Raw genomic sequence first — 27957 nt, forward strand, 5'->3', positions numbered from 1 at the left:
AAAGGTGCAGATAGATCGAGAAGGATGAGGATAGAATAGAGACCTTTGGATCTGGCCAGGAACAGATCATTGGAGACTTTAGCAAGCGCTGTTTCAGTTGACTGAGGGGACGAAAGCCAGATTGAAGTGGATCAAGAATAGCTTGAGATGAAAGAAAGTCAAGGCAACTGGTGGTGAACAGCACACTCAAGTATCTTGGATAGGAAAGGGAGGAGGGAGATGGTGCAATATTTGGAAGGACAGGTAGGGTCCAATGAAGGTTTTTTAAGGAGTGGTGTGACTACTGCATGTTTGAAGGCATCAGGAAGAGTTGCAGTGGACAGTGAAAGATTGAGGATATGACAGATAAAAGGGATGACAGTAGGAGAGATATTGTTAAGTAGATGGGTGGGAATAGGATCAGAGGAACAGGTAGTTAGTTTTGAGGAGGAAAGAAGATGTGTAGTTTCCTCTTCAGTGATTTCAGAAAAGGAAGCAGGGGTTGGAGAGTTGAGAGAATGGACTAAGGGAAGGAGAGCTGGAGGTGACCTGGTTGAGAATTCAAGTTTAATCTTGTGAACCTTATCATGAAAGAACTCAGACAGAGTCTGGGGGGAAAGTGATGGGGGGTTGGAGGTGAAGGCACTTTGAGGAGAGAGTTCAGTGTGGCAAAGAGACGTCCAGGGTTTGAGCCAAGAGAATTTGACAACTGGATGTAATAGTCCTGTTTGGCAAGTAAAAGAGCAGACTGGAAGTAGGTCAGCAAGAATTTGAAATATATGAAGGCAGCATTGGCACGGGATTTCAGCCAAAGGCATTCGGCAGAGCGGGCACAGGAACGTAGGTAGCGGATTCTAGAGGTCAGCCAAGGCTGGGGTTTGGTACGTTTTACAGAATGGGGAATGGGAGGAGTGAGAGTATCCAGAGCAAAGGAGAGAATAGTATTATAGGAAGAGACAGCCTCATTGACAGACTTGGATAACATAGTGGTAGAGAAGAGATTTGAAACACTGGAGGACAGAGTAGAAGGGTCAATAGCCTGAAGATTCCTAAATGCATTGGTTAAGATTGGACGGGACTGGGGAGGAGGGTGTTTAAGTGTGAAACTTATGAGATGATGGTCAGAGAGGGGAAGAGTTGAGGCACAGTTAAAGATTGAAAGAGGATGTTAAAGCAAGAAACTGAGAAGCATAAGAGTCAGAGGGATCATTAGCATGAATGTTAAAATCCCCAAGAATGAGGGAAGGAGATGAAGGTTCAAGAAAGAAGGAAAGTCAGGCATCAAAGTCAGTGAGAAAGGAAGAAAGGGACTTATCAGGGGGTCGATAAATGACTGCTACTTGGAGAGGCAGAGGGGCAAATAGACGGATGGAGTGGACTTTGAAGGAAGAAAAACAGTGAGACTGAGGTGGAAGAAGAAGTTGAAATCTACAAGAGGGTGAAAGTAGTAGCCCGACACCAGCTCCGCGGCCAACCGGGTGAGGAGTATGGGAGAAAAGATAACCTCCATGGCATAGGGCCGTGACTCAAGCAGAGTCTTCAGGGTAAAGCCAAATTTCAGTTAGGGCAAGCAGATGGAGAGTACGAGAGATAAAGAGGTCATGGATGTAGGAAAGTTTGTTACAGAGTGGGCATTCCACAGAGCACAGGAGAAAGGCAGGGAAGAAGGGGGGAGGAGAGGAACAGAAATTAGATTGGAGATATCATGGTGTGACCTGCACAAATATGATGAGAGCTGATATGGAGGACCAGGATTGGGATTAATGTCTCCAGCGGAGAGCAGGAGAAGGAGTAAGAGAGTACAGAGAAGAGTAGGAGAGATATGATGACAGTGACGAAGGCGAGATGTACTCAGATAGAAAGGAGATGGATGAATGGAAGGAAGGAAATGTTGAAGGTTGAGAGCTGAGAAAAAGGAAAAGGAAAAAAAGAGATGGTGAGATGATGAATACAGAGGGTGGACAATGTGTTCCTGCAGTGAACAGTGGTTTCAGCTGGAGAAACAGATTAGGAAGGGACAGTACCAAGAAGAAAAAGTGTACTGGAGCCATAAGTAGTAACTGGGAGAAAAATAAGTGTAAGAAGAAAATGTATTCCAACAGTAAATAAATTGAAATGGGTTATTATAAACTCACTTTTAATAAACAAGTTTCATCTGTTATAAAAGAAAGGTTTTTTTCCATTATGACTTTTACGCTCAGTTAAAAGTTATTTTGATGAGAAATTACATACTCTCCTATATGTACTTTATGTATCTAGAGTTGATTATGGTAATGTAGCTTATGCAGGACTTTCAAATTATAATCTCAAGAAACTTAAAACTATGCAAAATGCAGCTGTAACATTATTGGGTAATATAAGAAATTTTGATCATGTTACACCTTTGTTTTTGAAATATTATTGGCTACCAATATATTTTAGAATTCAATTTAAATTGTTAACAATGATACATTAGGCATATTATGACTATCAACCACCTTATCTTCACTCCTTAACCATTCTGTATACACCTTTGAGGGTGCTAAGATCATTGTAAGATAATAGATTACTTTTGCCTTGATTGTCAAGGGCAAAGACAACCCATAAAAAAAGTTTTTTTTTGTCTGGTGCCGATTTTGTATCATAGTATCCCAAAGGAAATACGAGTGGAAGCTAACTTAAAAAAATGTAAGATAGTGATTAAAACCTTTTTATTTAAACAAGTGTTTGCCATGGAGGTGGATGGTGGAGAGGATACATTAGCATTGCTGCTGAACATAAATCAGATGTAATTTAATTATAGATTGCAATAATTATTGGCTCTTTTCAGAATGATTGATTTCTTGAATGAGTGTTATAGGCTTTCCTTTCAAATGCAATGGAGCTGTCAGCATATCTAGGTTTAAAAAAAGGTTTGGATACTTTGGAGGAAGTGCCCATAGTCTGTTATTGAGATGGACATGGGGGAAGCCACTGCTTGCCCTGGGATTGGTAGCATGGAATGCTGCTACTAATTGGGTTCTGACAGGTACTTGTGACCTGGATTGGCCACTGCTGGAAGTAGGATACTGGGCTATATGGACCATTGGTCTGACCTAGTATGGCTGTTCTTATGTTCCTTTCAATTATATTGTATTTGTTTATTCTAAACCATTGGGTTCTGTGAACTTAAGCAGTATATAACGTTTTAATAAAACACACATAAACATGACTGTTTTGCTGAATGAGATAAACTGCATGGAGGGAATGTTTATTCAGTTTTTCAGAGAAATTTGGAACAGGCAGTCTACACAGTTGGTTGTGGGAAGGTATTTTAGTGTTTTAAGGTGGGTTGGGGTAGGGTGGGTTGGAACTTTAGAGTGGTTTTGATTAATTTTGTTTAAATATTTAATTCTTTTTACTTAATTGTGGAAGCCACTTCAACATCTGTTTGAAATTGAGAGTGGTGGAATTTCACTACTCTCTGTATAACTTTAGGCCCTGCCCTCAAGGTAAAATTATGTATCATACCTGATAATTTTCTTTCCATTAATCATAGCTGATCAATCCATAGACTGGTGGGTTGTGTCCATCTACCAGCAGGTGGAGATAGAGAGCAATCCTTTTGCCTCCCTATATGTGGTCATGTGCTGCCGGAAACTCCTCAGTATGTCGATATCCAAGCTCCATCCGCAGGACTCAGCACTTAGAGAATTACACCCACAAAGGGACACTCTGCCCAGCTTCACCACCGCCGAAACGGGGGAGGGGAATTAACCCAGCTCATCCCACACAAGTGGGGGAGGGGAATCCGTCCAGCTCATCCCCGCGGAGCGGGGGAGGGACACCACCCCGCCGATGCGGGGGGATCTGGCTTATCCTGCAACCGCAACCGCGGGAGGAGCTGACTGACCCTAACACCGCCGAAGCGGGAAGGGTACAAAGCTGCCCTACAGCCGCACGCACGAAGCGGGAGGGAGCGCTGGCAGAATTTAAGTCTCAATCCAGCCCCGTAAAACGGAGGGGAGAGGAATGCAGCAGCTCACTGTAACACAAACTCGTCTCAACTCTTGAAGAATCCAATTGAAAAAACTTGAACACGAAGTCCTCCTGAACAGGAATTGAAGACTAAACTTGAACCTGAAATGCAACCAGAATATAAACAGTACAGATATCTGGGAGGGGCTATGGATTGATCAGCTATGATTAATGGAAAGAAAATTATCAGGTATGATACATAATTTTACCTTCCATATCATCATGCTGATCAATCCATAGACTGGTGGGATGTAACGAAGCAGTACTCACCCAGGGCGGGACATTGAAATCCCTGACCGCAACACTGAAGCTCCAAACCGGGCCTCCGCCCGAGTAGCCACAGTCAAGCGGTAATGCCTGGAGAAGGTATGGGCCGATGCCCAAGTTGCCGCCTTGCAAATCTCTTCCAAGGAGACGGACCCGGCCTCTGCCATCGAGGCCGCCTGAGCTCTAGTGCAGTGAGCCTTCAGCTGGATAGGCGGCACCTTCCCCGTGGCCACATAAGCCGCTGCAATGGCTTCCTTGACCCATCTTGCCACTGTAGGCTTAGCAGCCTGCAGACCCTTACGAGGACCTGCAAACAGGACAAACAGATGATCCGACTTCCGGAAATCATTGGTCACTTCCAAGTATCTGATGATGACTCGTCTCACATCTAGATATTTGAGAGCAGAGTATTCCTCTGGGTAGTCCTCCCTACGAAAGGATGGGAGACAGAGCTGCTGATTCACATGGAAGCGAGAAACAATCTTGGGCAGGAAGGAAGGCACTGTGCGAATAGACACTCCTGCCTCAGTGAACTGCAGAAAAGGCTCTCGACATGAGAGCGCCTGGAGCTCGGAAACTCTTCTGGCTGAAGTGATAGCCACCAAAAAGACTGCTTTCAACGTCAGGTCTTTCAGAGATGCCCTCAACAAGGGTTCAAAAGGCGGCTTCTGCAAGACTCTTAGCACCAGGTTGAGATTCCACGCAGGCACCACTGAGTGCAGAGGAGGGCGCAGGTGATTGACTCCCTTGAGAAAACGCACCACATCTGGCTGCAAAGCCAGGGAAGCACCCTTCAGGCGGCCCCTGAAGTAAGCCAGAGCCGCTACCTGGACTTTAAGGGAACTGAGCGACAGGCCTTTCTCCAGACCCTCTTGCAGGAATGCCAACACTGAAGAAATTGGAGCAGTGAAGGGAGAAAGTGAACCTGCTTCACACCACGCTGCAAAGGTACGCCAAACCCTGGCGTAAGCAGTAGAAGTAGAGCGCTTCCTCGCTCTCAGCACAGTGGCGATGACCTTGTCTGAGAAGCCCTTCTTCCTCAGACGCTGCCGCTCAATAGCCAGGCCGTAAGACCAAAGGGGGAGGGATCCTCCATCACCACGGGACCCTGATGCAACAGGCCCTGCTCCGCTGGCAGCCGCAGAGGACCGTCCACTGAGAGCCTGATCAAGTCCGCATGTCAGGGACGTCTGGCCCAGTCCGGACCCACCAGGATTACCCGGCCCGGATGCTTCGCCACCCGGTCTAGCACCCTGCCCAACATGGGCCAGGGCGGGAACACATAGAGAAGCTCCTGTGTCGGCCACTGTTGGAGAAGAGCATCTACTCCCAGAGATCGAGGGTCCCGTCCTCTGCTGAAAAAGCGCGGCACTTGGCAATTGGCCGATGACGCCATCAGATCTAGGCTTGGCTGGCCCCAGCGCTTCGTGATTTCCAAGAACGCCTGAGGCGACAACTGCCACTCTCCGGGATCCAAGGTATGGCGACTGAGAAAGTCCGCCTTGACATTCATGACTCCGGCAATGTGGGCCGCCGACAGCTGTTCCAGGTTCGCTTCCGCCCACTGGCATAGATTCATGGCCTCCTTGGCTAGAGGGGCGCTCTTGGTACCTCCCTGTCGGTTGACATAGGCCACAGCCGTGGCATTGTCCGACAGGACACGTACTGGCTTCAACGCCAGTACCGGGAGGAACTCCAAAAGCGCCAACCGAATGGCTCTGAGTTCCAGGAGGTTGATAGACCACTTTGCCTCTGCAGGAGACCAGAGCCCCTGCGCTGTCCTTCCCAAGCAGTGGGCTCCCCAGCCCGTCAAAGAGGCGTCCGTCGTGACGACAATCCACTCCAGGGTCACAAGAGGCATTCCTGTAGACAACTTGTCTGTCTTCAGCCACCAGCTCAGCACCTTGCGCACTGCTGGGTCCAAGGGAAGGCGCACAGCATAATGCTCCAACACTGGAGTCCAGCGCTGCAGCAGAGTGTGTTGTAGTGGTCTCATATGAGCCCTGGCCCAGGGCACTACTTCCATCGTGGCTGTCATAGAGCCCAACAGCTGCACATAGTCCCAAGCCCGAAGAGGAGAGGCTAATAGGAGCTGGTCCACCTGAGCCTGAAGTTTGATAATCCGATTGTCCGGCAGGAACACTCTGCCCACTTGGGTGTCGAATCGAACTCCCAGATACTCCAGGGACTGAGTCGGGCGCAGCTGGCTTTTCTCCCAGTTGATGATCCACCCCAGGGAGCTCAAAAGAGCAATCACCCGGTCCACAGCTTTGCCGCACTCTGCATAAGAGGGGGCTCGGATCAACCAGTCGTCCAGATAAGGATGGACTTGTACTCCTTCCTTTCGCAGGAAGGCCGCAATGACCACCATTACTTTGGAGAAGGTCCGCGGAGCAGTAGCCAACCCGAACGGGAGGGCTCTGAACTGGAAGTGTCGGCCCAGGACTGCAAAACGCAGAAAGCGTTGATGAGGAGGCCAGATGGGAATATGCAAGTACGCCTCCTTGATGTCCAAGGATGCCAGGAACTCCCCTGCTTTCACTGCCGCTATAACAGAGCGGAGAGTCTCCATGCGAAAGTGCCGAACTTTCAAGGCCCGATTGACCCCTTTGAGGTTGAGGATAGGCCGTACAGAACCTCCTTTCTTTGGTACCACAAAGTAAATGGAGTAACGTCCCTTGCCAAGCTGATTTTCTGGCACTGGAACGACCGCACCCAGGCGGATCAGATTGTCCAAGGTCTGCTGCACTGCCACAGCTTTGACTTGCAGGGAGAGAGTACAAACCCGTCTCTTAAGGGTCGGCAGAACTCTAGCTTGTAGCCGTCTCTGATAACTTCCAGCACCCAAGTGTCTGAAGTTACCCTGGTCCACTCGCCCAGAAACGAGGACAGGCGTCCTCCAATCTGCACTGGGCCATGGACCAGGGCCCCGTCATTGGGTACGAGACCCTGGGGGAGGACCGGAGGGCGCACCTCCGGGACGGCGGTCTCTGCGAAAGGAATGCTGCTTGGGGGAGAAGTTCCTTTTGAAGGAAGAGGGGGCAGAGGAGCCCAACTTGCCCGGGCGGTACCGACGGGCTTCCTGAAACCGTCCTCTGGAGTTACCGGGGCGAGCACTGGCCCGAGCCCTGACCTCTGGTAACCTCTTGCCCTTAGACGTGCCGAGATCGGTCACAATTTTGTCCAGCTCGACCCCAAAGAGCAGCTTGCCTTTAAAAGGCAACTTAGCCAGGCGGTACTTAGAGGCCTGGTCAGCAGACCAATGCTTCAGCCAAAGCCACCGCCGCGCAGAGACTGTCTGAGCCATACTGTACCTTTAGCCGAGGCTCTCAAGACATCATACAGTAAGTCTGCCAAATAAGCCAAGCCCGATTCCAGGGCCGGCCAATCAGCCCTCAAGGAAGGATCCGAGGGGGAAGCCCGCTGCACAATCGTCAGGCACGCCCTGGCCACATAGGAGCCGCAAACTGAGGCCTGCAAACTTAAAGCAACCGCCTCGAAGGACGACCTTAAGGCCGTCTCCAATCTTCTGTCTTGGGCGTCCTTTAGGGCCGTGCCACCTTCCACCGGCAACGCCGTTTTCTTAGTCACCGCAGTGATTAAAGAATCCACGGTAGGCCAAAGAAAGGCCTCCCGTTCACTTTCAGGCAAAGGATCGAGGCGGGACATAGCCCTAGCCACTTTGAGGCTCGCTTCCGGGACATCCCATTGAGCCGAAATCAAGATGTGCATGGCGGAAGGTTCTAGGCGGGCGCTTCGTCCCCAGCATAATGGCGGAGCCAACAGGGGCTGAGGGAGAGACGTCCTCCGGAGAGGAAATCTTCAAAATGCTCATGGCCTGCACTAACAGGTTGGGCAAGTCCTCTGAGCGAAAGATCCGCGTGCAGAGGGGTCATCCACTCCATCCGAGCGGGAATCCGTCTCCTCCAAGGAATACCCAAAGGACCGTTGGGAGAACTCAGATACGCTGCCCTCATCTACATCAGAGGAGACAGAGTCCTCTAAGGCCTGGAAATCCACCCGAGGGCGTTTACTTCCGGGGGCCTCAACCCCTTTATCGGACAAGGGAGCAGGGGCAGCGTTTTGCATAAGGAAGGCCTGATGCAGCAGCAAAATAAACTCGGGGGAGAAACCCCCCAGACTGTGCACTTCAGCAGCCTGGGCCACAGCCCTAGACGCACCCTCAACCGGCGCTCGCAAGAGCGGGGGAGAAACATGCTGCGCATCCAAGATGGCGTCCGGCGCGACACTCTGCGAAGGAGCCGCGCGGGAAGAACGGCGCTTAACTTTAGCCGCTTTTTTGCCGTCACCCAAATCAAGGGCGGCCATGGCATTAACGTCTCCCACCTCAAGGGCGTCCCAAGAAGAAGCCGTCCGAGCAGAGTGGCCGGCCAAGATGGCGGAGGCGAGCAGCGGGGGATGGGCGTTTATGGCGGGAAAAACCGCTGCACCGGAGGAAGAACCGGGACACTGACCGGCCTCCAAACTGACACCCAACAAGGGCGAATCAGACTTTAAGACCCCCGCATCCCCGCTAGAAGCGCACACGCGGTCCGGGGAGCGATTCTTTGCGCCCTCGCCCTCCGACGCCATAGGCCATGTGGAGATCGATCGGGGAACCCCCTGCCCGCTACAAAAAGGTAAAAGTTACCTGCTTCTCGCTCCGAGCTGTAACGAACTGGTGTCCCAGTGAGTAGCTGCAATAAACGTTTAAATAAACGTTGAAATAAACGCCCTTAAGGACGTCAAAATTTTTTTTTTTTTTTAACGGAGCCAGCGGGAGGGGTGAGAAAAGGAGGGACCTGGCACCACCAGGTTTGCACTTGCTCAAGAAGAGCCCTCAACCCCAGGTACTCAACAAAACCTAAAAATTAGGCTTGGAGACCTAGCCAGAGCTGCTGCTGTGTGTGACCACCACCTGCTGAGATAGAGAACATACTGGGGAGTTTCCGGCAGCACATGACCACATATAGGGAGGCAAAAGGATTGCTCTCTATCTCCACCTGCTGGTAGATGGACACAACCCACCAGTCTATGGATTGATCAGCATGATGATATGGAAATACCTTTAACCCTATCTCACTTATATGCATTAATTTTGACTGTATAGTGACTGACAAATTTATTCATTCCCTGAGCTTGCATTTTCAGCACAATGCACTTATGCGGTTAGTAAATGCTGCTGACTACATAAGTGGCTTTGAATACAGGTGAATATACCATTTATGCTTTCAAATTAAAAGAAAAAGTAAACTGCACAATGTTGGTGCTTTTGAATTATTTTGGAGTTGGTTACATTTGTCCTCTGACTTAAACAACCACCAAAAAAGTACCACCCGATGTACTCCAAGAAAAGGACCTATTTACTGATATTTTTTCCCCAAACACAAGTCAGCGATTGAGCCGCTACTACCTTCTGAGTGACTTCCTTATTTTGCAACTGGAGGCCATTATATATAGAGAGGCATTTTCGATATGACGTTTAAGTCCAACTTTGGATGTTTTCCTCAAAACATCCAGAATCTGGATAGCAAATATAGGGGGTCTTTTACTAAAGTTTAACTCGAGTTATCTGCAGCAGGGCCCATAGGAATAAAATGGGCTCTGCTGCAGACAACTCGAGCTAAGCTTTAGTAAAAGACCCCCGTGGTGATTTTTGAAACAGCAAGACATCTATTTTTTTTTTTTTGAAAATGGCCACTTGCTAGATGTTTTTGTGCTCTGAAAAAAAAAAAAAGTCTAAGTCAAAAACGCACAAAATCAAGCCATTGGGATGCAGGAGGAGCCAGAATTCTTAGTAGACTAGCCACACAAACATCCCAGCAGAGCAGTGGGGCCCCCTAGGAGACACTGCAGAGGACTTCACATAAAAGCTCCCATGCACACATCTCACCATTGCTCCCTTATATTGTAGAGTGATCCCTTCAAAACCCACTAAAAACCTACTCTACCCAACTGTATACCACTACAACAGCCCTTATGGCTGTAGGTGTCAACTATATGCGGGTACAGTAGGTTCTTGGAGGGCTCATACTTTCCACCATAAGTGTAACAGTTAGAATGGATTACAGACCTGGGTCCCCTTCTCCACAGTGCACTGCACTGACCACTAGGCTACTCCAGGGAACTGCTTGTTGCTCTAAATGGACTGGCTACAACATTTTTAGGATGTCATACAAGCTGGTATGTACTGTTTTTTTAACAACGTTTGGAGGTGGGAGAGGGTCAGTTACCACTGGGGGAATAAGGTGGGAGGGGATTAATTTCTTTATTCCTCCATTGGTCATCTGGTCATTTAGGGCACTTTATTGTGGCTTGTTATTAAAACAGGTCTAGTTTTAGTCCTTAGACATTTCGTTTTGTTACATTATGGCTGAAAAACAACCAAGTCTTAGGAACGCTCAAATCCTGCCCTTAACACACCCCCTTGAGATTTAGATGCACTGCAGATGAACAGCATAGAAAAATGTCTGGAAAATGGGGTTTGAAAAAACCAATTTGGATGTCTTGGTGAGAAAAACATCTATCAGTTGGTTTATGCCACTTTTTAAATGTTTTTCTCTTTTGAAAATGAGCCACATAGACAAATTAAAATTCAGTGCAGCTAATGGGGGAAATTATCAATATACTCTACTGTTAAGTCAGGTTATTTTACCATAAGTTGGGTTATTTTAGCACAGGGTCCCATTTTATGCAAAAAGATTCTGTGCTAAAATAATCCAACTTCACAGTAGCGAATGTTCCTAGTAAATATTTAACTTTATCTCAAACCAGTCAAATGTAAAATCACATGCTCTTTCAAAAGTTTAAGTCATGACTTCTTGCTGGGAGCTCACGGCCTTCAATCGAAAGCCACACAACTAGGGAGAAAGAAGTAAAAATTCTGAACATCTGTAAATTGGGGCAAGCAAAGGCCTCTCATCTGGATTATTGTTCTTGCTTGAGGTGAATGATTTGACCCTTCCATTGCTTTGTATGCATGCACTATCAGACCATATAAAGTCAGCAGAAAAAAACAGAAGAAAGCTGGTTCTGGTTATAATGGGATAGATAGTGAAAGGGGTTGAAGAGGGCAGGAGAGGCTCCTGCCTGCTTAAACCCCACTCTGCAGGCCATCCCCAAATATTCAGTGGCACTTAGCCATATAGGGTTGGATTCTACATATGGCACCAAAAAAAGTCGGTGCTGAAAAAAAGTGCTATTCTATAAGCCGTGCCAGGTACTTGTGTCTACTGTTGGATACTGGGCTAGATGGACTACTGGTCTTATGTTTTTAAAATTAGGCGTGGTTTATAGAATAGTGCTTACGCCTGGGAATCACGCCTAACTTTAGGTGTAGCCATTTGAAATGTGGTACAAATATACATGCCTACATTAGGTGCATATCCCCGTTATTCTATAATAATGTGTGTTAATTTTAGGAACACCCTGCTCCGCCCATGACCCTCCCCATTTCCATGCTCCCTTTTTCAGATCGTGCGTAAATTTTAGGCATGGATCCTGCACCTAAATCTACACACGTAAAGTTCAAACAAATTTAATTAGTGCCAATAATTGCTTGTTAAAAAGCCAATTATTGGTGCTAATTAGCCTGTTATTTAATTAAATTGCACACATAATTTTTGGCAACTTTTATAAAATTAGGGGGATAATGCTACTGAATATCCCCTATGAGGGCCACAGCACTGTGTTGTTAATGACGGGGCAGTCTATGGGAGGAGTTACGGAGGAGCCAGCAGTGATGTGGGTACCAGCATAATTCAGTACTACTACAAATCATTTCTATAGCGCTACCAGTCGTATGTAGCGCTTCACAATTGAACATGAAGAAAAAAGACAGTCCCTGCTCAAAAGAGCTTACAATCTAAATCAGGACAGACAGACAGGACAAATAAGGGATAAGTGTAGGACAGACAGGTAGGATACATAGGGAAAAGGGACTATTGAAGAGAGGAAGACAAGATAAGGTACGAGCAGGTGACAAGTTAGGAATTAAAGGCAGCATCAAATAGGAAGGCCTTTAGCCCGGATTTGAAGGCGGCCAGGGATGGAGCTTGACATAATGGCTCAGGAAGTCTATTCCAGGCATAAGGTGCCAGTGCCTGCATAGTTAAACAGCACACAAAAGGCAGCCCGGTTAGCTATGTGGGTTTCAACCCTGAATATCAGCCAGCACCCACACAACTTCCACGTCTGTGGCTGACCCCAACATTCAACACTAGTGCCTGGACACCTGAATATTTAGGTTACATTCAGCCTTCAGTGGTCAGTTGCTTTAAAATCACAGATCACAGCAGGCTGAATATTGACCTGAACATGTACCACAGATGCCTTACTATGCCATTGAGTTATACATTTTTCACTGTTTTATATGCAACTGAAATATCAAGTTTAATTGACAAGCAGAAAAACATTTTCTTTTATATGTATGCATTCAAAAAATACTGTAGGTGGGAAAGCAGTAAAAGACATAAAAACATCAATATTTCCTGTATCATTTTTGTCCTTTCCCATCTGAAATGATAATAAATTACTAACAAAATAGAATTTGTGATATTTGTCATTTTAGCTAGTGCTAAAGCGTTTCAGCACATGCTATGCATGAAATTTAAGAAGTAGGTGCATTTGAATCAATGGGGAAAGCAATCTGCGGCAAGAACTTTGGGGTCCTTTTACTAAGGTGCGCTAATGGCTTTAGTGTGCGCTAATGATTAGACACCCATTGAGGGGCATAACTTAACAGGGACGACCATCTCTAAGGGCGCCCATCTCTAAGGACGTCCCGGCGAAGGGGTGGGAAAACTGCCATTATCGAAACAAGATGGGCGTCCATCTTTCGTTTTGATAATACAGTCGGGGACGCCCAAATCTTGACATTTAGGTCGTCCTTAGACTTGGTTGTTTCTGATTTTCGGCGATAATGGAAACCAAGGATGCCCATCTCAGAAACGACTAAATGTAAGCCCTTTGGTCATGGGAGGAGCCAACATTCGTAGTGAACTGGTCTCCCTCACATGCCAGGACACCAACCGGGCACCCTAGGGGGCACTGCAGTGGACTTCACAAATTGCTCCTAGGTGCATAGCTCCCTTACCTTCGGTGCTGAGCCCCCCAACCCTCCCCCAAAACCCACTACCCACAACTGTACACCACTACCATAGCCCTTACGGGTGAAGGGGGGCACCTAGATGTGGGTACAGTGGGTTTCGGGTGGGTTTTGAAGGGCTCACATTTACCAGCAACAGTGTAACAGGTAGGGGGGGATGGGCCTGGGTCCGCCTGCCTGAAGTGCACCGATTATATGGGTTTTCCTGCCCCTCCAACGGGACGTTTTGCGAGGACATCCTTAGCAAAACTTGGGCATCCCTTTCGATTATGCCCCTCTAAGAGACATAAATTTGAAATGACAGAATGACATGGAACTACATTATTTTCTGTTTTGTTAGTGTATATGTCAGTGGCCCAGTCTTCAGTCCATCTTAATCAGCCTGAGCAAGACTGAAAATTAGGACAATGCTGTTTCAATGATCTTATACTGAAGAGTGATATAAGGTATTCCATTGACATCACCACAGGCTGTGGAATGATTCCACCACTATTTTGCCCAACGCAATATCAGCAACTAGAGAGTTTGGGGGTAGGGCTGGAGATTGGATTGTTTGGCCCATCCAACCAAAAATGTGTTTCACAGCCCCTGGACATCACTATTGAACAACGTATCTTCTTCCATGTAATAAATATACACGGTTTGAATAGAAAACAAGGGCCCAATATTCAGAAATGCTGAGCTCCTAAATTTGTGCTCCTAAGTTAGCTTCCTAAATGTGAGCACTATTTTCAGCCAGACTTAGGAACATAACTTTTCAGCTGAAAAATCATCTTAAGAACTTAGACCTCGATATTCTGCTGTAGGTGATTAGCGTTTTGCTGACTGCTGCTGGCGCTAAATCCGAAAATTCAATGCTGGGCCAGGTCTGGGCATCAGCTTTGAATTTTCAGGTTTGCAGAGCTGGCTAACATACAGACAAGTTAAGGGGCAGATGATTAAACAGTGCTCTAAAAATAGAACTGGAACAGCACAGGGCTTTACCGCCCATATGATCAGAGATAATAGCTTGCAAAATTAAGAACACTACTATCTCTGATAATAGGGTAACAGTGCGGAGGATTGTGCCTGAGCGCAATCCTCTCGCATATGTTTGACAGGTCCGGGCTGTCAAAAGTCTGGACCTGTCAAACATAGGGGCTGGAGGTCCGTGGGACCCCCAGACCCTCCTACAACTGAAAGGTCCTGGTGGCCTAGTGCTCCTGAACCCCCACAACCCCACCCCAAGCCAGTGACAAAGGGGCTGGAGGTCCGGTGGATCTCTACTCCCCACCGACAAAAGCTCACAAGTTTCTCCCTTATATGATAGTGAAGTCCCGTCCACTGCATCCCAGGATGCACTGGGCAGTGTGATACTCCCTCCTCCACCAATAAGGTACCGGGGTGGGGGGGAGGGAATGGGGCCGCTAGAACATCAGGTGGGGGGGGGGGGGGTTATTGGGTGCGAGGGGGGTTAGGGAGCCTGGAGATCCACTGGATCTCCAGCCCCCTCCCCCCCCCCCGTGAGCTTGTGTAGGGGGGAGTGTCGGAGGGGGGAGTGTCGGAGGGGGGACTGAAGTGGGGGGATTTGATTTTATTGGGGGGATGATGGGGGGCCTACTAGCATGCAAATGCATGCTGGACAGGACACCCCATTTCTCCCCGATGCTCCGGAAACCCTAATGCCAGCTACAAGCTGTTGTAGGGTTTGCTGCGGGCAGCGAGCTAGTTTGGTGCGCTGCCCACTGAGCATTGGGGAGGAAAAAGTTTAGCATACATTTGCAAGCTATTTGTGGTCACGGCCTGCGAGCGTGTTGTTTTACACGCTTGCAGGCTCTGATCATGGGGTGGTAGCAAACGCAGGCGCTAGTATGGCGCTACTGGCCTCTAGCACCCGCGTTTGCTTCTGATCATCGGCACCTAAGTGCGATATTTATTTATTTATTTGTTGCATTTGTATCCCACATTTTTCCACCTATTTGCAGCTCAATGTGGCTTACAATAATACATCATGACAAACGTCAATCAAGAGTAGATAAACAAGTATAACATAATGGATATAAACAATTCATTAAAGCATACAGATTATCAAGTAATTAGTGATGTGTTGGCATTCCTATTATTGATTATTATTGTAAATTTTGTTAAAAATTCAGCACTTAACCAGCTGTGGGTTACCACATAGAGATAATGCTTACTTTTATACGGTCAACCTGGCTGGTTAATTTCTGAATATCAGCATTTAACCGGCCAATTGCTGACACCCCCTGGAATGCCCCCTAAATTGACAGTTTTGAGTTTGGCACTAATCGTTTATTTTCAGTGACACTAACAGGTTAAGTGCTGTTGAAAAGGAATAGTTAGGCCCGGTAGGCAATTTAATCGACCAGGAGACATTTCTGGCTGGTTAAATTGCATTGAATAACAAGACCCTTAAAAGTTATGCTCATAAATTTAGGCCTGCCATTCATTTGCCTAGATTTATAAGCCTTATTTATAAGCCCTGCACTTAAAAATCAGTGATAAGCTTCTAACTTCTTTTTCCTGTCCTAAATCCGTCCCATTGCAACCCACTTTTTATTTTCCTGAATTTAAGGAAATTCTGAGTAAACCTTTATGCACTCAGCCCTAGTAAATTTTCAAAGAATCAACTTTATGAGCATAACTCTCAAAGGGTCCCTTTTACAAGCTGAGGTAAAAGGGGCCAGCACTGGCGTCAGCACGTGCTTTTGACTCACGCTGAGGCCCCCTTTTACTGCAGTGGGTAAAAGGCTGTATTTTTTTTTAAAAGAAATGGCCAAACGGTAAGTGAACCACTTACCACGTGGCTATTTCAGGGGGGGGGGGGGGAGCTCTAACTGCCACCCATTGAGGTGGCGTAAGGGCTCTTTACTAACCCAGCAATAACCAGGCACAGTGTGGCATTGTCCGATTACCGCCAGGTAAGCACCAGTGCTACAAAAATAAAAAAAAATTTTTGTAGCATCAGAAATGGCGTGCTCTGGGGGTGGGGCTGCTGCTGTAGCCCAGCAGTAGTTCCAGATTAGCAAGCGGTAAGTCCGCGTTGGGCTTACTGCCACTTAGTAAAAGGGGCCCAAAGTTAGGAAAATAAATCTTTTAAATACTGGGCGCTAAGAGTACTTTCATGGCATCCTTATGTTACAATTACCTTAAACTATATGTGCATAACCATAACCTAAATAGTAAAAACTTCCCAAATTATCCCTGCTTTCTCCTTTAGCTGACATTTCTAAACAACATGAAATACTCCAGTCAGGCTGCATGCTGAAAAAAGGAAACATAAAATATGAATGTGAACAAGACAGGAACAAATACAGGGGTCCTTTTACTAAGGTGCGCTGAAAAATGGCCTGCGGTACTGTAGACGCGTGTTTTGGCCGTGCACAAAATTATTTGTTAGCGCACTTACAAAAAAATGCCTTTTTTTGTTTTTGCCAAAAATGGATGTACGGCAAAATGAAAATTGTTGCGGATCCATTTTGGGTCTGAGATCTTCTGCAAGCCATTGACCTAGCGGTAAGGTCTCACGCGGTAACCGGGCGGTAATGGTCTACACGTGTCAAATTCCACTTGATGCGCGTAGCTGCTGTACATCAGGAAATAAAAAATACTTTTCAGACACATGTAGCTGGCGCACACCAAAATTGAAATTGCCGCAAGGGCCATGCGGTAACCGGGCGGTAACTCCAATTTGGCTCGTTGGGCGTGCCTAGGCGCCTACACGGCTTAGTATAAGGGCCCCATACATCTTTAGGTGGAGAAATACATTTAATGAAGGATACTGTACAGACAAACCTTTTACCTAGTATAGTCCCACAATCAGGTAAAGAACTATGAGAAAAAGAAGTAGATAATTTAACAAAGTAGGAGCCGATGGCCTTCGTAAGGCTGAAATGTCCCATTGGTACGTGGCTGGTTGGAATGCATAGTATAGTGCAGTGCATGAAAAGAGAGCAATTAGGTATATAAAAGGAATCAGAAAGGGGAAGCATTACAGTTACGCGGTCAGTCTGTGGAAGGCTTGTGTATGCTAGGAAAAGAGACAAAGGGCCAGTGGGGAGTAAAAAAGAAAAAGAAGTTGGGTTATTCAAATAAAAGATACTGTTGGCGCAAAGGTTCCCATGCTGAAAAATGTTAGTACCAAAAAGAAATATTTTATAACATTTCCTGCAAATATTCCATGAAAATTAGATGTTTTTGGAGACCACAGAGCAGCTCATCTGCATTAATGAGTGAAGTGGCGCCCAGGTACTAGAATAAATTCACAGTACGTTTGCTTGGCTCAGGCATATTTCTCACTTATTTAGGTATATGCCATATACTGCAAGGTTAAAAAAAAAGCTATACTATTCAAATCTACATAATAATGAAGTGCTTTGCATCTCATTATTATTTTGTTCACATTGCTGTAAAAGAGCAAGAGCCTTCAAAAATGGGACAAGTCTTCTTATTCTACAGCGTAGATCAGGCTCTTGGTACGTTTTGTGGTTTGTGCTTTGAACCCTTTCTTTGCTATTTTAAGAGCGAATAATAAACAATTTTGCCATTGAACGTGTGTTATTTGTCACTTACCATGCCTTGCTTCCTTAACACATATAAGTAACTACCCCTCTGATATTGCTTAAAGTTTATTTTAAGGTTTCCTTAAAAGAAAAGAAGCCCCTGGCTAGGAAAAAAATATTTGATAGGAAAAGAGTTTTCCTAGGCTATGATAAAAATTGAAGCTCATTTTTGGGGGAGTTTCAACAATAGTACTTCTTCTTAGGGTCTCATGGGCTCTTGGTAGAAAACTCAAACTTGCCACAAAGAGGAAAGAAAGTCTATACCATAGTAAAATTAGAGCCCTATTTAAATATAAAATAACAAAACAAAAGGATGTCGTGGTTATAATTAAAGGAAGAGAGGTGCACGACACCAATTTTCTTAGGTTTTACTTAATTTAGGGAAAATGCCTTGTCTTGTTCTAGTAAGAGAAATCATTTTACATTAAAGAAAGTCCACTTCTTGTTGGCCATTTATTCCTGTGGGCTGTCCTCCTCTGCAAAGTAATAAGTTCTTTTACTAAGCTGCAGTAAAATTTGCAGTTACCACGGTTTAATGTGGGATTTTACAGTGCAGTAGCTACAAATTTAGGGCCATGTTTACTAAGGTGCGTTAGCATTTTTAACGTGCCTACAATTAGTGTTTGCGCTGTGTAGGTGCCTATAGGGCTATTGTAGGTGTGTACACGGTTAACATGCGTACATGGTTAATGCACGTTAAAAACACTAACGCGCCTATAATGCAGCTTAGTAAACAGGGCCCTTAATGTGACTCCTATTGGGGTGTCTCCAATATTTTCATCCTGGTTAATGCAGAAGCTCCTATTTAGGAGGTAGTAAGTGGTCCTGCATTAACTCTGCATTAGTCAGTTTGTGCACGGTAAGTGCAGTGGTTTAACTAGCTAATGCTTTCCATTGCCCGCTCTCTGCCCATGCCATGGTCCTGACACAAAAAGGACTAAGGTGTGAATTTTATATGTGATGCCTAAAAAAATCTGCTTAAAAAAAAGCAGTATTCTATAAACCGAGCTTAAAGCTAGGTGCAATTTATAGAATAGAGCTTAGGCACATGAGTTGCATGTAAATTTAGGCGCTGCCATTTGCACTAATGAAAACATGGTGTAAATGCTCGTGCTTAAATTTAGGTGAAATGTCCCAAATGCATGCATGTCAAAACCATGCCTATGCTCCACCCCGAAATGCCCATGACCTTTCCATTTCCAAGCCCCTTTTTGGGCCATGCGTAAAATTTAGGCGTGTAATTACCAAGTAAATCTAATTAGTGCCAATAATTTTATTTATTTATTTTATTTTTGTTACATTTGTATCCCGCGCTTTCCCACTCATGGCCGGCTCAATGCGGCAGGTGATGGAGGGTTAAGTGACTTGCCCAGAGTCACAAGGAGCTGCCTTTGCCGGGAATTGAACTCAGTTCCTCAGTTCCCCAAGACCAAAGTCCACCACCCTAACCACTAGGCCACTCCTCGACTTGTTAAAAGGCCAATTAGTGGCACTAATTGGCTTGTTATTCAATTAAATTGCATATGCAAACTGGGTGCGCCCAATTTTTGGTGACTTTTATAGAATTAGATTAATGCATGGTTTACCACATGATTACTGCTAAATTACTGCAGAGCCCCTGTACGCGGCTCTGCATTAGCCGTTACCACATGGTAAACCACGCATTAACCCTGGATTCTATAGATGGGCGTGTGCCCAAGTTGCAAATGCAATTTAATTGATCAACGCGTCCTTACTTAGCAATAATCGGCCACTAATACCCAATTACAACAAATAAATTAAAAAAAAAATCAATTAAAATGTGCGTGCAACTGGCTGTGGGTTATTCTATACGGCTCGGCACCTAACTCTTATAGCGTGTATCTGAAAAGGGGGTATGGCTAGGGGCGTGTCTGGGTACTTCATAAAGTTGCGTGCGAATTACAGAATTCTCCCGCAGCATGCCTAAGTTGGGTGCTGGCATTTACACCTGGTTTTAGAAGGCATAAGTACAACATCCAAAAGTTAGGTGTTGGATCCATGCCGAATGCTATTCTATAAAGGGTGCGCTAAGCAATTTTTTGGCGCTAAGGGTTAGATTTTATATGTGGCACCTGAGAAATGCGCACAGAAAAAAATTACCCCAGGCGTATTCTCTAAAGTATGCCTAAATTTTATAGATCAGACTTAAATTTCCATGCGGTATATAGAATACACTGAGCATCTTGCCGCGCAACCAGATTTGGTCACGTCCATTTAGGCCACGTTTTACTTGGTGTAAATCCCAAAGCTTAAATTAGGCACAGATCGTATGTATTCTATAATAATGCGCATAGATTTTAGAAACACCTATACCCATGACCTTGCTCGCTTTTCAACTATGTGTCTTAGAATTTAGGTGCACCACGTTAGAGAATATGCTTAGCGAGTTGTGTGCGTGAATCTCAATTAATGCCAATTAGTGTTTATAATTGTTTTTTCACATCTAATTAACAGCACTGATCAGCTAATTTACCAATTAAGGGGTCCTTTTACTAAGGTGTGCCAAAAAATGGGCTGTGCTAGTGTAGGCCAGGGGCGTAGCCAGACTTCGGTAGGAGGGGGGTCCAGAGCCCGAGGTGAGGGAGCACATTTTAGCCCCCACCCGGCACCGCCGACCCCCTCCCCGCCATTGCCGACCCCGCCGCCGCCGCCACCACCACCACCAAGTTTGCCTCCCCCCCTCGTCGACGACCCTCTCGACCCCCCCTCCTGCCGCCAACCCGCCGTCGCCTGCCTTTGCTGGCGGGGGACCCCAACCCCTGCCAGCCAAGGTCCTGTTCTTCTCGCAAAAGGCTTCCTTCTGTTTCTGATGGACATCAGACTCACAGAACGAAGCCTTGCAGATCAGCTGATCTGCAAGGCTTTGTTCTGTGAGTCTGACGTCCTGCACGACGTCAGAAACAGAAGGAAGCCTTTTGCGAGAAGAACAGGACCTCAGCTGGCGGGGGTTGGGGTTCCCCGCCAGCAAAGGCAGGCGACAGCGATGGCGGGTTGGCGGCATGAGGGGGGTCGAGAGGGTCATCGGCAGGGGGGTCCAGGGCCTAATCTACGGGGGCCCAGGCCCCAGGTAGCTACACCACTGGTGTAGGCGCGTGTTTTGGGTCATGCACATCCATTTTTCAGTGTGCCTGTAAAAAAGGCCTTTAAAAAACTTTTTTTTGCCAAAAATGGAAGTGCAGCAAAATAAAAATTGGCACATGTCCATTTTGGGTCTGAGACCTTACCGCCAGCCATTGACTTAGAAGTAAGGTCTCACATGGTAACCGTGTGGTAATCGTTTACCGCCCGGTTTCCACCGCATGCAGGATTTTCCTGCATGCGTAAAAAATGAAATTACCGCCTGGGCCTCTCGGCACCCAGGCGGTAACTCCAAATTGACGCACATTGGGCGCACATAAGAGCCTATGTACCTTAGTAAAAGGGCCCCTAAGTTATGCAAATTGTTAGAGAATATGCTTCGACTTCCGCATGGATTTTCAGGTGCCATATATAGAATCCTGGGTAAATGCTTAATGCAGTTTAGTACCAGGGCCCCTAAGTGTCACTTTCAAGAACAGGTGGGTAGTGTTGCTTTAGCTAGAGAATACATTTCATGTCTCAAGGAAGTTAGAAGTGGCAACAGCTACATAGAAAACCTGTACTAATTTTTTCAGATGAGGAGTAGACAGGGCACTCATTTGATTTGACCTAAATACACAGGACCAGATATTCAAAAGCACATATCCACACAGGGGCATCTGCTATACGGTGACCCCTAGATTCAATAAAGGTCGTCCAAATTAGAGCGCGGATCCCAGATCCGTGTGTAAGTTAATTAATGAACTGTTAACAATTGATGTTAATTGGCACTAACTAGGACATAAGTGCAGATCTTGTCCCCTTTATGTTTTTTAATTTCTGGAATCTTCCAAGGATGTATAAGTTTTGGAATGGCAGGCTTTGAGGCTCATTTCACAGCATTATGTAACTTTGGAAGTATATGTGCTTTGACAATGAGCACCTACGTGTATTTTAATAAAAATAAAATAGTGACTTCATCATTACTATAGGTGTGGTTATGAAATTAACCTGAAGGAAGCAGCACAAACAGATGCAACATGGAGATTAGAACTGCCCAGTCAGAGCACCTAGTAGGTCATACCGTGGTATAATATTGAAGTTAGTAGAATTATGTAACATAAGCACATGGATAAATCAATGAGAGAAGCATGCAGGAAAAGGAAAGGTAAAGCCATACCAATGGGCAAGGGGCATCCAGTCCGTCCAGGCCTGGTAACCCTGGATCACCCTTCTCGCCTTTAAAACCTCGAGGTCCCTGTTCATGAAATCAACTACTATGATTATTCCAGCAAATACTGACCACCTCCACTCTGTGGCAGTGGAGGCCAGTCCTACAGCGGTACAGTCCCAGGGCACCAACTGCACCAGTTCCATTGCCATGATGTTGACAAAGTGAGACACAAATGCTTCCCTGACTAGCAAGTAACTATTAATAACACTTCTCTATTCTAAAGCAGTCAACGCATAATATCTACCAGGTAATACTGGGAAAGAGTTCTTATCATTCTGTCCCATAATATAAACCAGATTACCTCTGTAACAGTATAAATGCAGCAGTTTGTATATTTTTAAATCTCATTTAACTGTTTCCCATTATAGTACCAGATATCTGTTTTGCAATAATTCTGTGATATCTTTAATCATTTCTCATATCCAGGTAAAAAGTTTGTCTCAAACTTTTCACTGATGTGGATTCTCAGGCCCTTTTCTAACCCATACTGGGTGCCCTGTGACTTTACTAAGCAGGGACTGCAATACAATTAAACTGCCCAATCCTAAATTTGAAGACATGAAGGAGCAAAGAAGACAGTTATGAACTTCATCACCACTGTTGTCATCACTGAAGGATCCAGATAATATTTGCATACGCACATTTATCTGTATGGGACATGCTCAGGTGTTGATTGCCAAAGCTAAGTCCTTTCAATTCCTGACCTCATGCCATTCTACATTATACTTCTAACATCCTTGTCAAAAGAGAGGACTTGGCCATTGTCACCTGAAGCTCAAATGATGTGCCCATTACAGTATGACTCTTGCCACTAAAGGCTTTCTTTTCCTTTAAATAAAAATTCAAATGGTCCCTTTGAAAATAAAAAACATATTTTTAAGCCATACCACATTCTGCATTATGGGGGGAATTTTGCATAGGGTACCCAAACTTTGGCGCCGGGATAATGTACACGAACAGTAAATTCTATAAAAGCAGTTCCACGTGTTAATGTCTTTATAGAATACTAGCTTAAGTCATTTTCACGTCTAACTTTTGGTGCGAGCATTTACGCCTGCCAAAGGCTGGTGTAAATGCTTGTGTCTAACTGCTGTCAGTCAGGCAAAGAAATGGAAGTATTCTATAACTTTGTGCCTAAATCCTGGGAACTCCCATGCCCCTCTCCTGGCCACACCCTTTAGGAGTTGTATACGAGATGAATTAGGCACACAGGTTATAGTGCAGGGGTGCAGAGCAGATATGCGGGTAACCGATAATTGGTACTGAACAGAGCTAGTTAAAGCCAATTATTGATTGTTATCACCAATTTGGCCTATTACTTTAAGTGCGTATCTGCAATCCACACCCAAAATTGGGCGCTTAACTTTGGGCGACCTATCTTTGGGTGACCTATACAGAATTTAGGAGTATGTGTCAGCTTCTATTGCACTGCTTAGTAAGCAGGGCCCCAAGTTGGTGGAAGTCAGACTAAAACGTTCAAAATATATATAAACTATTTCATTTGTTTTGTACAGAGAGATGATGTTTAAAGACACTTTTATCCTCTTTTGCTTTTTTTTTTTTTTTTAGTGGAAAAGAGAGTCTCTAGTGGTAAGGCCAACATTTTAGAGTTTGCTTTGGAAATAATAATAATCAGATAGCAGTATAATTTTTGTTAATGGAAAGTATCACAAATGCAGCTCTTCTTTCTTCCTTCCCATCTTCAAGTCTTACAACAAAACATTTTATAAAGCGGAACATACCAATGGACAGGGTGCATCTAATCCAGGCGCTCCTTGGTCTCCCTTATCCCCTTTAGGCCCTCTAGAGCCTTTCTTCCCCCTCTCCCCCTGTAAATAATAGTGCGGTTCAAGAAAAAAAACACAAAAAATCTTTAGGAACATCCATTTCAAATAAATGTCAGAGCAGAAAAATGATAAACAGCCAGCAAAAAAATAAAGAAATTGGAAATTAAAAACCCTGTTCACTGGATTCTATTAGGGTAATTTTTTTGATTTTGACATACAGTTTCTCTAAATCTTCTGGGCTTCCAATTTAATTAGAATTGACCTCCACTAAGGCTATGGGGGCCATCAGCCTCCAACTGTAGCCTCCTGAACTTTTCATCACTTTTTAAATCCCTCATGTCTGTCTCAGTCATCACTGGATATGCCCTGATGTAAGGCCACAGATCACTGCTCCTCTGGAATCCTGAGCTTGGCCAGTAGTTGGCACTATTGAGCAATGGCTGGGGCTTCCTGCTTCCGAGAGGCTGTGAACACTTCCTCTGTGGTATATCCCCACCCCATAAGGATCAGGACCTGGGCTCTGGAACTCAACTGGGATCTCTCTGTTGATCAGTCAGGTCATGAATGATACATTTTAAATATTTCATTGCCTTCTCCCTAAAACATGCTTATAATATTACTATATCTATTAATGTTTGCAAATAAGAGTAATTTTGTTCAATTAAAACATATATATAATTTCAAAAGTTGTTACTTGGCTTAAAAATTAAGGCCCAATATTGAAAGGCTCTTATCTGGATAATAGCAGCCTTGACACCTGGATTACCAGGGCAGAGCACGGGCATTCTGCCCAACTATACAGACAGCAGTGATATCCAGTCCGCTATCCATATAGTTATTTGGATAATTTATGCCAGCAAAAAGGCTGCCTTAAATTTATTTGGATAACTATACGGACTGGGGCAATTCTAGAACTGGGTGCCAAAAGTAAGTGGGTAGTGCGCCTATCTTATTAAGGCAATTATATACATAGGGGTCCTTTTACTAAGCTGTGGTAAAAAAATGGGCTTTGCATGTCCTAATGCGGGACTTTCCATGTTCTGAGCCCATTTTTACTGTGGCTGTAAAATAAAGCTTTTTCTTTTTGCTGGTCCTGCGCTAATTTTTCTTTTAGTGCGAGGGACCATCAAAAATATTAACACAGAAGCACTTACAGCCTCCTATTTAAGTCCCCATCAATCAGTTAGTGCGCAGTAATGTGAATGCGCTAGCTGGTTAACACTTCCATGCCCACTCTTTGTCCCATTCCCTGCTCATGCCATGCTCCCTCCTAAAAATAAATAGAAAGAAATTAAGACTGCATGATTATTGCATGTAAATGGGAAATTACCGCAGGATGCTTTAGCACGTCCTGCGTTACGCTTTTTTCAGCACGCTAAACCCACATTAGGTTTTATTCTATAAAGGTTATGCTCCTAATTTATGAGAATAATTTATGCTTCTAAAGTTATGCTCCTAAATTAGGAGCATAATCTATTTTGGAGCACAGAGTATGCTCCTAATTTATGCTCCTAAATTAGGAACATACATTTTAGGAGCATAACCTTTATAGAATAAGGACCATTAGGGCTTAGAGTACCTTAGTAAAAGGGCCCCATTATTCCATTATAGAATACTAACCAGAATCAACATAAATGTACCTACATTTAGGTCTATTCACTTATACCTGGTCTATCCATGGCCGGCCTAACTGCTAATATCTACATGTGGTTCTTTAGGGGGAAACTTACAATTTTCTATAAATTATGTGCATAAATGCTGGCCCCCGTGTATGCTCTACCACATGTTCCTCCCCAGTGAACGCCCCCCCTTGCATTTATGGTTTCAGGCATTTGTGGGCCAAAACAAAGAGGACACTATAACCCTATGAAAACAATCCAGGCACAAAAAAGTAAGGATGGACAGATGGTCCTCCAGTAGAATGCACACTTAGATGTAAATAAAAATGTCTTTATTGGGACATATCAACTGTATCAGGATTCTATAGGAACAGACGATCAAGGGCCTCAACATGGACCCATGTGTCACAATCTTATGAAAATCCTGCTCTGGTAATGGACATCATGAAAGACGTCAAAATACAGAATCATAATGCGACAGATGTACAAAACACGTACACAATTTAACCCTTATTTGCTTGACACGCAGTAGTGCACAATGCCTTCTAAATGAGTCAGTGCTGACTCATTTAGAAGGTGTGTGCACTACTGCATGTCAAGCAAACAAGGGTATTTTGGCATCTTTCATGACGTCCATTACCAGAGCAGGATTCTCATAAGATTGTGATACACAAGTCCTTGTTGAGGCCCTTATAGAATCCAGATGCAGTTGATATTTACCAATAAAGACATTTTTATTTACAATCTAAGTACGTCCCTTGTAATCTACTGGAAGATCATCTGTCCATCACTACTTTTTTGTGCCTGTAATACCGCTGAATACGCAGCTCGCACATACATGCACAAATGTGCATATGCATGTGTATATGCTGGTATTCTATAAACATACATGCACAATTAGTGCCTAACTTTAGACGCCCTGTTATAGAATTAGGGGGAGAGTGGACTGAATATCACCACCAACTGGACAGTAATGGTACTGACCATGCTATACTTCTGTTTAGTGCCACTCACTGATGCAAAATATCCATAGTTTAACATTGAAGCTGGTGTTAAAAGGAGAGGGAAAGGGATGGTATTTGATATACTGCCTTTCTACGGTTACAATAAAAGTGGTTTACGTATTATATACAGTTATTTATGTGTACCTGAGGCAATGGAGGGTTAAGGGACCCTTTTACTAAGCTGCGTAAGGGCCTACACGCGTACAGTGCATGCCAAATCAACACTACCGCTCGGCTAGTGCGTGATCCAGACAATAATTCCGAATTTGGTGCGTGCCGAATCCTGTGGTAGAAATTAATTTTCTATTTTCTACCACAGGCCACTTACCCAGCGGTAAACAGTAGTTGGTGTGTGCTGCATGCATACCGCATGGGTAGTGCACGAGACCTTACTGCTTGGACAATGGGTAATGGTAAGGTCTCAGGTCGAAAATGAACGCATGCTGGTCTCAATTTTAGCGCACGTCCATTTTCCGGCCTCTTAAAAAGGCCCTGTTTCCTAGACTCGGTAAAAAATGGCCCACAGTGTTCAAAAGACACGCCCCCACTACCGCAGGCTACTTTTACCGCGGCTTAGTAAAAGGACCCCTAAGTGACCTGCTCAGGGTCACAGGGAGCTGCAGTGGGAACTGAACCCCATTTCCCTGGTTCTCAGGCCACTGCACTAACTATTTGGCTACTCCTCCACTCCCATTAAAAAAACCTGATGTTTACACTTTGATCTGTAAATTTAACTAAGATTTATTTTTCTATGAAATCAGTGTTATATTTATTCATGAAAACCTTAGTTTGAGTTTTGTCCTTCTAAGTTCTTTTTTTTTTTCTTCCAGATTTCTTTGAAACTAATATGACAATGGGAAGAAAGGGCCTGGGATGTCTCAGTTTTCTCAGTACTATGTCTTTGGCAAAAATTCATACTCTTAATTTTCATTTTTGCTTTCACATCATGATGCATTGTGCTGTAGTATCACAAGGACTGGCTGCCATAACATTACATGATCATAACTGCACATCTCTCACTACCTGATATTTAACGCTTGGAATGGCAATTGCCACACCCAGTTTAGTTGAGGCCAAGAGGAGAAAAAGAGCCCACTTCTTGTGTCATTCTTCCTCTCCTATACTTCTGGCAGTGGCTATAGCCCTGCTCTACCTTCCCATTCCCAGCAGTAAAGGTAGCAGTACAGGGACATGGACAGTGATCCACTAATTCTATAAAGTTGCCCAACTTTACGCTTAGGGCCTTATTCTACAAAGGTTATGCTCCTAAATTACAAGCGTAATTTATGCTCCTAAATGTATGCTAAATCTATGTGTAATAGGCC

General features: G+C 44.9%; 1 protein-coding gene across 3 annotated transcripts in view; it reads right to left on the reverse strand.

Annotated features, from left to right (window-relative positions):
• The window catches only part of COL13A1 (collagen type XIII alpha 1 chain), a 1024165-nt gene that overhangs the window by 86523 nt on the left and 909685 nt on the right, over nt 1–27957 (reverse strand). For 2 of the 3 annotated variants that reach the window (XM_030203528.1, XM_030203529.1), the window contains exon 37: nt 23965–24051. The exons of the other annotated variant lie outside the window; for it this stretch is intronic. In XM_030203528.1, the coding sequence (XP_030059388.1) occupies nt 23965–24051 (87 nt within the window). The remainder of the gene's footprint in view (nt 1–23964; nt 24052–27957) is intronic. 3 annotated transcript variants of the gene reach the window in all.

The sequence above is a fragment of the Microcaecilia unicolor genome, chromosome 5 (assembly GCF_901765095.1).
Source record: "Microcaecilia unicolor chromosome 5, aMicUni1.1, whole genome shotgun sequence".
NCBI lineage: Eukaryota > Metazoa > Chordata > Amphibia > Gymnophiona > Siphonopidae > Microcaecilia > Microcaecilia unicolor.